The 14,180-nt window shown below is 37.7% G+C and overlaps 1 protein-coding gene across 1 annotated transcript; it reads left to right on the top strand.

The window, feature by feature from the left end:
* Positions 1 to 7,993: 7,993 nt before the first annotated feature.
* On the top strand, positions 7,994 to 13,055 carry LOC18048288 (importin subunit beta-1). Its single transcript, XM_006441080.2, has 3 exons — positions 7,994 to 8,258; positions 9,402 to 11,825; positions 11,924 to 13,055. The coding sequence occupies exons 2-3, from the start codon at positions 9,409 to 9,411 to the stop codon at positions 12,120 to 12,122; spliced, it is 2,616 nt and encodes an 871-aa protein (XP_006441143.1). The 5' UTR covers positions 7,994 to 8,258; positions 9,402 to 9,408; the 3' UTR covers positions 12,123 to 13,055.
* Positions 13,056 to 14,180: the final 1,125 nt, after the last annotated feature.

Here is a 14,180-nt window from a genome sequence, read left to right as displayed (position 1 = left end):
TCTGGGAGCTATCGGTTCGCCGATAACTATCTATCGGCTCGCCGTCCTGATACAAAATTTTGAGGAGACTCCCTGGACCCTATCGGCTCGCCGTTATGTATATAAACGGCTCGCCGTTTTAATGAAATTTTTTAGAGGACTCTCTGGACTCTGTCAGCTCGCCGTTTTCTCTATAACGGCTCGCCGTTATCACGCGTAAATTGAACAGTCCTTCGTCTTCCTCCTCATTTCGGCTTCTCTTTCTCTCTCTCTCTCACTTCAACCCGCGACTGCACCAGTTCTCTCCTCTCAAATCCATCACTTTTCTTGTCATTTTTCACCAAATTGAAGCATTACAAACCATTTATATCATCTCTAACACCTTTTAACTGATTCAAATCCTTCTTTTTCTTCAAATTTTGAAAAATCTCATCTTGAAACCCTAGAACCATCCGAATCTCATTCGTTCACTTTGACCCAAATTTCTTCGTCTTTCCAACTACATTTCCATCCACAATCACTATCTCCTCTCTCACACTTCGTTTCCACCGATTTGTTTTCTCTTCTATGGCGGAACGACCCCAAAGGCATGCTCGAACCAAGCACACTGCTCCGCGACGCTCTAGTCCCCCAGGTCTCCTCCTCAAGACTTCGAGAGTCTTCATTTCCCCGATGCTACCTCTGCTCAGTGATTTCGTGAGAAATTCATGGGTAAACCCGTAACTCCCTCTTTTTCTCTTAACATCTCGGAGTTTTCGGATATTACTGTTTGTGGTAACTCCATTACTCAAATGCTTAATCATTGGCAGCAAGCATTAAGTATTGAAGAACCTATTTATGAAAATCTAGTTCGAGTCTTTTATTCTAACATAGAATTCTCCTCTACTCGTCGTGACGAGCTTCATACATTTGTAGGAGGAATTCGCATTGAACTAGATGAACCCGAATTATGTAGTATTCTAGGAATTGCTTATGGAGGGTTAAATCTGTACACCGCTAGGAAAGAACTTTCTTTTAGTAATTTTCGTCATGTGGATGGTGTACGGAACATTTGTCGTCGTCGGGGTCTTTCCGATGACATCTGCTCTCTGTCCTTCAGGTCTCAACTCCTCCCTTTTCAGATTCGAATTCTTCACATTATTCTCCAACACATGGTCACTCCTAGACAGGGTCACACTGATGAGGTCACTAGGCTTGATATTGGTCTATTAGATTCTCTTATCCGTCGACGCCATGTGAGCCTATCCTACACTATTATGTGCCATATGCTGTCCACCCCTAAAGTCTCCAATCGATCTCTTCCTTATGGCAGCATCATTACTAAAATCTTGAACCACTTTCATGTTCCTATCGTCAAGCCTGTTTTTCTCGAGACTCGTAAGCTCGGACGAGAAATTATTTCTGCCATCGGATTCTTTAAGAAGCATAGGAAATGGGATAAGACCACATCCTCTAAAAACGAAGACACACTGCTTGCACCAGAGGATGATCGCATGTTGAATGACGTCTACTCCGAGGATGAGCTACCTGATTTCCGTCTTGGGGCTAGACCGCATGTTCCACGCCGAGCAGCTGCACCAGCAGCACCTGCAGCACCAGCAGTACCTGCAGCACCAGCAGCACCTGCAGCACCAGCAGCAGCTGCATCTCAGGATGACGAGCCTACCGAGACTGCCGTCCCTCCTGCGGCATCAGCTGTTCCTGAGGATCGCTTCCAGCAGCTTCTCGACCGAGTGGATGCCCTGTCCAAGCAGCAGCAGCAGCTTCGATATGATTTTGCAACCTTTCGGGAGCAAATTTCTGATCAGCAGATGGAGTTAATTGCAGGACAGCATCGCATTCTCGGCTACTTTGGATATGACCCCGACAGCTCGTCTTCACAGCCCCTATCTTAGATTTCTCTGCCCCTCTGACATTCGCACAGACATCTTTCATTTCATTTGCCATATGTGTATGATATTATCTGTGTTTTCTATGTTATGTGTTTTGTGATTATGCTTTTGATATTTCTTGTTGGACATATGCACTTAATTTCTATTTGGGTTGTTTTTGGTATTATATTGATTATATTGGTCATTCTGGAAGTGTGAATTTGTTGGTATGGAGGTTGGTTGATATGGTGGTATATTTATATGGAAGTGTTTTTTCTTTTTAACTCTGTGTGTTGTTGAGGAAATGCTCATATTTCAGGGGAGACTCTGCCCAAATTTCTCCAAACATAAGTCATTCATCGCGTATCTTTCTTTTTGATGATGAAGGGGGAGAGAAATTGGCAAAATGCAAAATTGGTTTTGGCAAAATAGTATTGGCATGCATGTGTTTACTGGCATAATTTTTTTTTTTAAAATCAATCTGTCGTGTTTAAAATTTTGAGATTAACAGTTGAATATTTTTTTAACAAGGGAGTTAACAAGTCTTTCAAAATTTCACTTAGGGGGAGCACATATTTAGGGGGAGCAAAAATTGCACAAGTATTTTCTTGAAAAATTTGTCATCATCAAAAAGGGGGAGATTGTTAACATAAATTATTCTTTATTGATTTTGATGATAACAAACATGATTAAGATTGATTAATCGTTTTAAAAGCTCAACATAATTTTCATCTATTTTGACAAGTTTCATAAAGTATTTTTATAAAGATTTGGAGACAAAACAGTCATCTTGCAAAATAGTTCACTACAGCAGTTTTTGTAGAAAACGGCGATCCGACATGTGTAGTAAACGGCTCGCCGATTTCAAGCAGAAATGGAGATTAGCCTCTAGACGAAAACGGCACACCAACATTTGTGATAAACGGCTCGTCGATATCAACCAGAACTGAAGGGTAGTCTCTGGACCTAAACGGCGAACCAACATGTGTGATAAACGGCTCGCCGATATCAACCAATAGCCTCTGGACCAAAACGGCGAACCGACATATGTGATAAACGGCTCGCCGATATCAACCAGTAGCCTCTGGACCTAAACGGCGATCCGACATCTAGATAACGGCGATCCAACAATTTGAAACATCAGCCCAACGGTCATATTGACCAGTCAAACGGCGATCCGACATCTAGCTAACGGCGATCCGACAATGTGCAGAAAGTCAATAACGGCTAGTTTTCAGCAGCAGCTATAAATAAGCTCATTCAGATTCAAACAAAGATTGATCACAACACGACCATTGAGCAAATATTCGAGAATACAATCTTCATAGAGCTTAAAACACATTCTCTCTTCATATATTCACAAATTGGGCATTGATTTGTAATCTTAAATATTGTGTAAGAGAAAAACAATTTGTAATATTTTACTTTGAGTGATTGTAAGTGTTGGGATACACTTGGGTTAAGAGATTGGGGATAATCTCTTGTTGTAAAGGTTTATTGACACCTTGGAAGTCAAGTGTAAGCATTTGAAGCCTTGGAGGCTTGCTTAGTGGAATCCTCAAGCCCGGAAAGCTTGGAGGCGTGGACGTAGGCGAGGTTGGCCGAACCACGTAACAATCTCGGTGTTTGAATCCCTCTTCCCTTATCTTTTTATATTGTGATCATCTTAATTGTTATTGCTTTGAATTTGATTTATAATTGCATTAAGTTTTTCTTTAATAAATTGAATAATTTTTTAGAAACCCAATTCACCCCCCCTCTTAGGTTGCATACTTGTATTTCAGCTTGGTTGTTGAGAATTTCATCTTAATCTTATATATTATTGCAGCATCTTTAGCCTCGAAGTAAGTATATCTCACGGCTTCTCAAATTTCATTTGTTGTAGTCAAGAACATGTAAGGTCCACTCACTTATGACATCATTGAATTCTAAAGCAATGATATTATGGTGGTGTCTTCCTCATCCCACAGTGTAAACTTAGGATCTTCAAGGTTTAGGGACAAGCATAAGAGGTAGTTAATCTTCCCTTTTTCCTTTCAAAAAATTTTCACAAGTTGAGATCGCTTTTAAGTAATTTCTCTCATTCAAGCGGTATGAGACTTGCAGATTTTAGAGTTCTCATGTTGCTTGATTCTTTTGATTTTCACACTTAATAATAACTATTTCTTTAGGGGTAATGTAAGAGGTGTCAAATATGATAAAGTTAAAGAGAACACATAACATCAGTCAAAAAATTTGAGCAACGACTGATGAGTTTTAGGCAATAAGTAGATCTGAAACAAGGATTCTAAGAACTTTCATTTGCTCTGATACCACGTAGCGAAATTCACTCTCAATTGTACTAAATAATTCAGTAAAAAGCAAAATATATACAGCCTCAGGATCTTATTATAGGAAAGTTGACTAATTACCAAAAAATAAATTAACTGTTGTAGTAGGAAGAGTAATTGCATAGCCTCCTTCTATACAAGCCAAGAAAAACAGGTAATCGAATATAAAAATAGTAAATTATTATCCTAGAAGTAGCAAAAAATAGTAAAATTTGAAAAAATCAACCTAGAAATATAAGTAAATAAACACAAAAAATTACAGTAAATTAACCTAAAAATAGTAAGTAACAAAGCCCAAAAAAAGGCAGATAGTCAAACATAAACAAAACAATAAATTACCATAGAAACAACAAATAGTTTTAAAAAAGAAACAAAAACAGTAGCAAATCCACTCGAAAAAAGAAGCAAATCAACATAAAAAGTTACAGAAAAATAAACCCAAAAACAATAGGAAAAAAGCTAAAATAAATTAACTACAATAAAATAAAACCCAGAACAACAAAAAAAAAAGCAAGTAATCAAACATAAAAAACAATAAATAATTATCCCATAGATAGCAAAAAAAGAAAGTAGCAAAATAGTTATTTGTCTGATCTCTAGTACAATCGAAAGTAATTTCAAAGGCAACAACAATAGCCAAAATAACAAAATTGACAGCAAATATAAATAAGAAACACTATTATATTAAACCCAAACCAACAAAAAACATAAAATATATATATATAGAATGAAGATGATCAAACGATAATTAATCTTGCGAGTACCATGAAAGGCATCGGTGATGCTCCGATCTAATAGAAATAGAAGAAAGGCACACAATGGTGATGGTGAGACCAAACGCGCACTGACGGAGGCAAAATGAATGATGGTGGCATGTGACCGTCGACGATTCAAACAACTAACTGTGGAACAAGGATAACAATTTGATTGGGTTCCTACGTGTTTTAGCTAGATTTTCGCTAAGATCCGATCCAAACTATTAAGCAGTTGTTCTCACTGGATCTAGGTCAAATCCAATTAAAAACAAATAAAATTTATATTTTGAGGGAGATTAGGATAAGCTTGAATTGGGTGTATTTTCTAATGATTGGGGCAAGAGGTATAGCTGAGTTGATCTAGGAGGTGAGTAAAGGTGATTTGGAAGGTGAACTGAGGTGATTTGAGAGGTGAACCAATGTTGAGAGCTTAATGGATCTCATGAAAGTTAATTTTAAGAGTTGACATGAGGACCTTAAGAAAGTTAAGGGAATAGCTCTAGTGAACTTGAGGATAGCTGTAGAGAGCTAATCCAGGGACCTCAATAGAGCTTGGAAGATAATTTAAGTGAGCTCATATATAAAATGTAATCTAGGCATCAAAACCATCATAATAAGCAGAACATAAGCATAAACAATAAGGAACACACAATATTTTACGAGGTTAGACCCTTTGAGCTACATCCATGGGAGTAGCTCATCTGAAATTCACTATATAAATGACATATTACATGATTTGCTTTACAATATCAACAAAACTTTTTTAAAGTTTGTTTATGGTGGATAATAATATGACGAAAATGTGGTCTTTTGGAGACTAGAGGGTTTTCTAGGAGAAGAATAATAGAGGATCATATTTGAGAGATACGATGGCCAAAATATTCCTTGAAGGTATGAAAATGGAGAAAGAAACGTAGAAAAATAGAGCAAGAAAAAGATAAAGCAACCTCTTAAGAAATTGGATTTGGAAAAAATGGCTAATGGTTGGAATGAGCAAAAAGAGAGAAAGTCCCCCCCCCCCCCCCCCCCCGCGCAAGATTGAACATGTAGACCTTATATACAACTATTCCTAAGGGCATTTTGATAATTTTAAACACATGGCTCTTAATTAATGGTTGTCCTTCTTCAGGTGAGGACATTTATATAATTGGACTTATAGCCCCGAGATTATGACACCTATGAGCTTGGGAGGTAAGGAAACCTCCAACCATCTTTTTGCTTCCAACAAATGACACGTAGAAGCCTCTCCAACATATGGTCCTATTGTTTTTCTGCTGGTATTAAAAGGACAGTTGATGTGCCCTTCTCTTATTGCTTGGCTAGAGAATCTTTATTCTTATTAGTTCCTCATCCTTAGTCAAAAGAAGATATTTTTGTTCTCTCTCATGTCGACCCTAACCCCAAAATCTAGCTTCCGATAATACTCTTTAATATTGTTTATTTTACCGAAATTGCCCTTTTCTTCAAGGAGCTTACCTCTTATCTTTCTGTGAGCTATTTTGATGCCTATTCAAACAAATTGACTTTCTTAGTTGACTTTTCTTGTCACGTGTCATCAAATTATTAGCCACATTAGAACCTAAATTTTCTCCTAAACATTAAGGTTTGATTATTATCTTTATATAAGTTAATTGGCAATGATGGTGAAGTACAAAGACAACGAGCGGCGGTGAATATGTATTGGACAAGAGGTAATGGGAAAAAAATTTTGAATAAGAAAAACTAGGAATTCGAAAGTGTCAAATGTGTAAAGTTACGACATGTAAACCTATCTGTTTTTCTTTAATTTTTGTTGAATATTAAATCTCAACTGTTCAATTCATTTACGTCTAATCCAACGGTGAATGCTTTACTATGTTATGATAAAGGGACTTTCAGTCACTTTATTGTAGAAGCATGTTATGGGACGAAAGTTTACAACCCCGTGCAGCACTCCTGCATCCAATACTACGAAAATAAGCCTAGTTAAAGTTGACACATTATCGACTGGTTTTGCCCTACCTTGGGCTCATTAGGAGAATGGCTCTAGTTTCCAACTACTATGTAGGATTGGCTTAGTCCCCTCTTCAACGTTAAGTCCTTGACCAGCGACAAGCTCCCCACAATAACCAAGTTGGTTTGCCCAAACTCCAAAGAATCTAGTGCCATTGTACTCCCTACACACACATCTTGAAGCACATCTCCCACAATCAGCACATCCTCGCTTTGAAGCATGTAATTTGGGTGTCACAATTGCAGTCCATGACATTCTCCCATCGCCCTGACCATGCACGTCCTCGTGCACAAAGAGTACGCGTCGCAAGTATACACATCCACGCGAAAGCATGAAGATTGCCTTGCACAATCTCACCCATGAACTCCCTACTTACTCCTTGTTTCAAGGAGAAGACCCACGTGCAGACACTGTTCTGCCTGGTGCAAACGCTTGAGGGTGTGAGAACCCACTTTTTCATCCCGTTTGTTGACCTTTGCTGTGACAAAGAGTGAGGAAATGCATGGTGCAACATTGGAGCACGTGGCAAGTTCGCAACAAGGGTTTTAGGAGATGGCCAGCACAGCTCTGATACCATTTATCATAAGACAAGAGGTTACAACCTCGTGCAACACTCCCACGTCTCATACCACAAGAGAAAGCCTAGTGAAATTGGTACATTATCAACTGGTTTTGCCCTACCTTAGACTCATCAAGAAAACAACTCTAATTCCCAACCAGTCCCCTCTTCAACATTAAATCTTTGACTAGCATCAAGCTCTTCAAACTCAATTGAGTTGGCATACTTAAACTTTGAAGTATCCAGCACTATTCTACTCCTCACATGCACGCCCTAAAGCATATCTCCCACAATTAGCACATCCATAATCGATACTGGCGTACAAGCGCATAATTTGGTCGTCGTGATTGTCGTCCGTGACAAGCAGCCCTCCTCATTGTCCCAATTTTAAAAAAGAAAAATTATGCACCGCTTTTATTTATTTTTTTTTTTTCTAACAATCGTACAGTGGGATCCACACGTTACCGCCATGCTTTAGGAATTTTTAGAAATCAGCTGTGACTCCGCAGTCACGTTACAATATTGCAATAAAAAATAAACAAATAAATAAACTGGACCGTATCGTACTCAATAATTTCCCTCAATATTTGAAAAACTGAAGCAGATTTGTGTAATTGAAGCTCAGGTTTACAAACAAAACCCGAAAAAACAGCGTCTCTCTCCTCCTCTATCTCTCTCCTCCTCTTTCTCTCTCAATCATAGGGTTTCAATACGCGCCGTTTCGCTCTTCTCAATCGGTGACAGCATTGCCAGTGAGCGTGTGACCTCCAGGTAATTTTATCTTTTCCGCCTCTTTTATTTTCGATTAATGATAGTTTTTTATTTTGTTTTTGTAAATTCATTTGGTTGCTTAATCTTCAGTCTCATGTATCGATTCATTTTTTTTTCATTTTAAGATTCGATCTATATTTCTGTGCTAATTTAACTGTGTTATTAGTATTGTGCTTGTTGATTTTGATCGAATTTTTGTGCATTATTCGATCGAATTGTGTGCTCAATTGGATCAAGTCTGATTCGATCTGTTGATACTCTTGTTTGATAAAATTAGGATTGTCGATGGGTTTCAGATTTGGATTACTTTTAATCTCTTTTCGTTAGGTTTGTGTCTCAAATCAATTTTGTTGAGGTTTAAGCCAAATGCTTAAATTTCAGTGTGCTCTAGTAATAAGTTATATAAATTGACTGACGAAGACTCGGTTTGCTTCTTTCGAATTTATGCTGTTTCTGATGATAATTGCTTCACAGAGAGTCAGTGGCGGGGTCATATTTGTGGAGCAGGGGGAACATTAATTTACTTGAAAGAATTTGGTCTTTATTCAAGTATTTTTTATTTAATTTTGTATATATTTTACTCATTTGAAGTAGTTTTGTTGATGAAAATATTATTTTTTCCTTTTTTCTTGTATTATATTGAAAGCCTATGGCAGCAAATCGAAAATTCATTGGGGGCAAATTCAAAATATGGTTGAAATTTAAAAGTAATTTCCTGAAAAAAATTAGACTCAGGGATTGCAGCTGCCTACACTGGTCCCTATGTGAATCTGTTACGGCTTAAGGTTATGAATTATATACCAGAAAGCCATTTAATTCATGTTGTTTAAGTTTAGTGAAACTCTGCAAGTAAATGATCAATGTTTTATGAAATAAATAAAAAAATGTGAACTAGATAGAGTCTCAGCTAGAGAAACAATGTCTTCTATTCCATTGAGGGCAGTTCTTTGTTTTTTAACATACTATTACACTGTGATCTGACATTTATTTACGTTTGTCTTATTTATATTATATTGTTTTAATTCTTCATCAGATTAGGGATTTGGTTTTGGGTTTGAGAATTCTTTTGTGAGTGATTCAGTTTTCACTGGTTAGGTTCTGAATTTCTATATATCTGGCTAATGCAACAATTCACAATTTCAGATAAAATATGGCAATGGAAGTTACCCAGGTGCTTCTGAATGCACAGTCAATAGATGGAACTGTGCGGAAGCATGCAGAAGAAAGTTTGAAACAGTTTCAGGAGCAAAACCTTCCCAGTTTCTTGCTGTCGCTCTCTGGAGAGTTAGCAAATGATGATAAGCCTGTTGATAGCCGTAAATTGGCAGGTTTGATACTCAAAAATGCCTTGGATGCGAAGGAACAGCACAGAAAATTTGAGCTTGTGCAAAGATGGTTGTCATTGGATGCCAATGTGAAGACCCAGATTAAGACTTGTTTGTTGAACACCCTGACTTCTACAGTAGCTGATGCTAGGTCAACTTCATCTCAAGTTATTGCCAAGGTTGCGGGCATTGAATTGCCACAGAAACAGTGGCCTGAGCTGATAGTCTCACTTTTGTCAAACGTTCACCAACTACCAGCTCATGTTAAGCAAGCCACTTTAGAGACTCTTGGGTATTTGTGCGAGGAAGTCTCTCCTGATGTTGTAGAACAGGATCATGTAAATAAAATACTTACAGCTGTGGTTCAGGGTATGAATGCTTCTGAGATGAACAATGATGTTAGGCTTGCTGCTACCCGAGCTTTATATAATGCTTTGAGCTTTGCCCAGGCAAATTTTAGCAATGACATGGAACGTGATTATATCATGAGAGTTGTCTGTGAAGCAACACAATACGCAGAATTGAAGATAAGGCAGGCAGCTTTTGAGTGTCTGGTCTCCATTTCATCAACTTATTATGAGAAGTTAGCTCCTTATATGCAGGACATCTATAGCATCACAGGAAAGGCTGTGCGTGAAGATGAAGAACCTGTTGCTCTTCAAGCCATTGAGTTCTGGAGTTCTATTTGTGATGAGGAAATAGATATTCTGGAAGAATATTTGAGTGATTTCACCGGGAACTCTGATATCCCATGCTTTTACTTTATTAAGCAGGCCCTTCCTGCACTTGTCCCATTGCTGTTGGAGATACTCCTCAAGCAAGAGGAGGATCAAGATCAGGAGGAGGGGGCTTGGAATATTGCCATGGCTGGGGGCACCTGCCTTGGTTTGGTTGCACGAACAGTGGGAGATGATATTGTTCCCCTAGTCATCCCATTTATTGAAGAAAACATAGCAAAACCAGATTGGAGGCAGAGGGAGGCAGCAACTTACGCCTTTGGTTCAATCTTGGAGGGTCCTTCACCAGACAAGTTGCTGCATATTGTTAATGTTGCTTTATCCTTCATGCTTAGTGCATTAACAAAGGATCCAAACAACCATGTTAAAGATACTACTGCTTGGACCCTTGGTCGGATTTTTGAATTCCTTCATGGCTCAACCATAGGTACACCAATAATCACCCAGGCAAATTGCCAACAGATAATCACAGTTCTGCTTCAGAGCATGAAGGACACTCCGAATGTTGCTGAGAAGGCCTGTGGTGCTCTCTATTTTCTTGCCCAGGGTTATGAGGACGTGGGCCCATCATCTCCTTTAACACCATTTTTCCAGGAAATTGTTCAGTCTCTCCTTACTGTAACTCACAGAGAAGATGCTGGGGAATCACGATTAAGGACTGCTGCATATGAAACATTGAATGAAGTGGTGAGGAGTTCCACTGATGAAACAGCACCTATGGTGTTGCAACTGGTCCCTGTCATTATGATGGAGCTCCACAAGACTCTTGAAGGGCAGAAGCTTTCATCCGATGAGAGAGAAAAGCAGGGGGAGTTGCAGGGCCTTCTATGTGGGTGCTTACAAGTCATTATTCAGAAGCTAGGATCATCAGAGCCAACTAAGTATGTCTTCATGCAGTATGCAGATCAAATAATGGGACTCTTCTTGAGGGTTTTTGCTTGCAGAAGTGCGACTGTCCATGAGGAGGCCATGCTTGCCATTGGAGCCCTTGCCTACGCAGCTGGCCTTGATTTTGCAAAATACATGCCAGATTTCTACAAATATTTGGAAATGGGTCTTCAGAATTTCGAGGAGTATCAAGTGTGTGCTGTTACGGTCGGTGTGGTAGGGGATATTTGCAGAGCCCTGGAGGAAAAAATTCTGCCTTACTGTGATGGGATTATGACACAACTTCTCAAAGATTTATCAAGCAACCAGCTACACCGTTCTGTGAAGCCGCCTATATTCTCATGCTTTGGTGACATAGCACTTGCAATTGGAGAGAACTTTGAAAAGTACTTGATGTATGCCATGCCCATGCTCCAGAGTGCAGCCGATTTGTCAGCGCACACGGCAAATGTAGACGATGATATGACTGAGTACACCAATTCTCTGAGAAATGGGATTTTGGAGGCATATTCTGGGATTTTCCAAGGGTTTAAGAACTCTCCAAAAACCCAGCTCTTGATTCCATATGCACCCCATATCCTCCAGTTCTTGGATAGCATGTACATGGAAAAAGACATGTAAGTTCTGTTGATTGATGTTCCTTTATTATTTGCACTTTGATCAAGTAATAATCTGTATTTTGTGGTTACTAATTTTTTGTTCATTTTACCCATAGGGATGAACTGGTCATGAAGACAGCAATCGGGCTTCTTGGAGATCTAGCAGATACACTGGGAAGCAATGCAGGTTCTTTGATTCAGCAGTCGCTTACAAGTAAAGACTTTTTAAATGAGTGTTTATCTTCAAAAGATCATATGATTAAAGAATCTGCTGAATGGGCAAGGTTGGCGATTAATAAGGCCATTTCTGTTTGAGGCTATTGGGCATGGTCTGTCCTTCTAACGAGTCCCTGCATGCATTTGGGTCTGTTGAGTCAGGGTAAAGGGTTGCATGTGTCAGGTCATCATCACATTTAGACAACAGAAGTTATCAATCTTCATGTTGTCACTAACTCTTGCATCAGCACCATGGGATTGGGGTGTTCTTTGGCTGTGGAGGAAGTGCGTAGTGGCAGCATCACTGAAGTGGATGAAGCTACCCTCCACAAAAACTTAATAGAAATGAAAAGACATTATTATGGTGGAGGGTTGAAGTCGAGGAGAAAGGGGGCCACAATTGTGACATACACTAATACAAACTAGTCCAGCTTCACTGGCAATTTGTGGCCCTTGAGGGTGACACCAAGCTTTTATTGGAAACAACTTCAGAGCCATCCTGGTGGTCTGCTTGCAAATGGCTATATGTGGTCAGAATGGATAATTGATGAGTTGGTTCCCTAGTGCGGCACTTCAGAAATTTTATCTTCATCCAGTTCTCATTACTGATTTTTCCCCCTAAATCTTCTTGTTAACTTGAGTCTACATCACTTCATCAGCATGTCTGCATAGTCATTTGGTTGTCTGAATGTGAACATTTTTCATACATACACATTTGGTGGGTTTGGGGTTCAAAACACAATTGAAATCATACACATTTTGCATTTGCATTTTTCATATTTCATTTTTGCCGTCAATAGTTTGTCTTAAAAGTCAAATGTTACATACATGCATTCATTCATAAAGGTTTTTCCATTCTGTCTTTATTTGTTATTACGAGAGTACAGGTTTTTATGAACTTCAATTGTGCTATATCATACTATGTATCTCCGCATGTGGAGGAGTGTTATTTTTCAAGTGATGTTATGAAGATCATGGATTTTTGTGATTTTCCCTCTTTTATAGGTTGTTTTCTTGGTTTATGTTTCCTTATTTTAATTTTATTTTGCTTTTATTTCATTTATTTATTTTACTTTGGAACCACCCCTTATATAGAAGGAATATCACCTAATGAAAGGCCAAGTAAATTAATTAGTTTAAATTATTTCTAAATATATTGAGCAGTAGAGTATATTGTACAATTTAGATGCATTACCCTGGTGGGCATATATGCATGTAGCAAAACGTAGGAAATTAAAATTAGTTGCTGACATAAGGAAATTAAAATTATTGGCTAACATAATATAAAAGTGATATTCTTCTTTTCTTTTTATTTCTTTTTTTGATAGCATTGAATATCATAACCAAAAAAATAATAATAATAAGTCGCATTTCAAATTTTCAAAAAATAGTAAAGTAATGTTATTACTAAGTCGCATTTCAAATTGAAATAACGTTATAACAAATTACCATCTAATTGAGACTGACTACGAGACTGCACAATTCACCATGTGAGTTTGAATTTCCAATCGTTAGTTCATTGTTAAGTTTATTTTGCATTGTTCGGCCCTCGGTTCTATTTAACATATAATTATTATTCAAAATGGAAATAATAATACAAGTAATCAAGACTTGACCAGACATATGATAGACCTATCATGTTACGTTATTTTAAATATAAACTTAATAAAAGTGTGATTAAGTTATATTATCTATTAACTTACATCCAATACAAAAGTTGTACGTATGTTTAGTGGCGGCCTTAGCACCAGATGAATTAGACAGTTGCATAGGGTCCTGTATTTAGGAAGGTCTCAATTTTTTGGTATTTATTTATTAATAAGTATAATTAATTTTTTTTAAATAAAAATTTAAGTTATGTATATACTTTTTTTCTATAGTAAAAAAGCTTAATTTTTAGGTTTTACCCTATTATTGCCCTCATTCATAATTATCTCCCTTATTTGATAATCTTTACCTTAAATGTAAGATATATTTTTGTGGTATAATAATTATTTTAAACATTACTTCTTCTTTTTTTTTGGAGGGAAATTACTATTTCCCAAAAAAAAAAATTAAATGTTTTACCTTTCCAAAAATAACTCTTATAAAATTAGTAACGTTAGATTTTGAAAGCTAACTTTTAGTATTCTATTAAAATATATTTAAGAACTCAAG

Source organism: Citrus clementina, unplaced genomic scaffold (assembly GCF_000493195.1).
Source record: "Citrus clementina cultivar Clemenules unplaced genomic scaffold, Citrus_clementina_v1.0 scaffold_3, whole genome shotgun sequence".
Classification (NCBI taxonomy): Eukaryota; Viridiplantae; Streptophyta; class Magnoliopsida; order Sapindales; family Rutaceae; genus Citrus; species Citrus x clementina.
The sequence above is the reverse complement of the archived record's forward strand: the minus strand, read 5'-3'. Positions and strand labels throughout refer to the sequence as shown.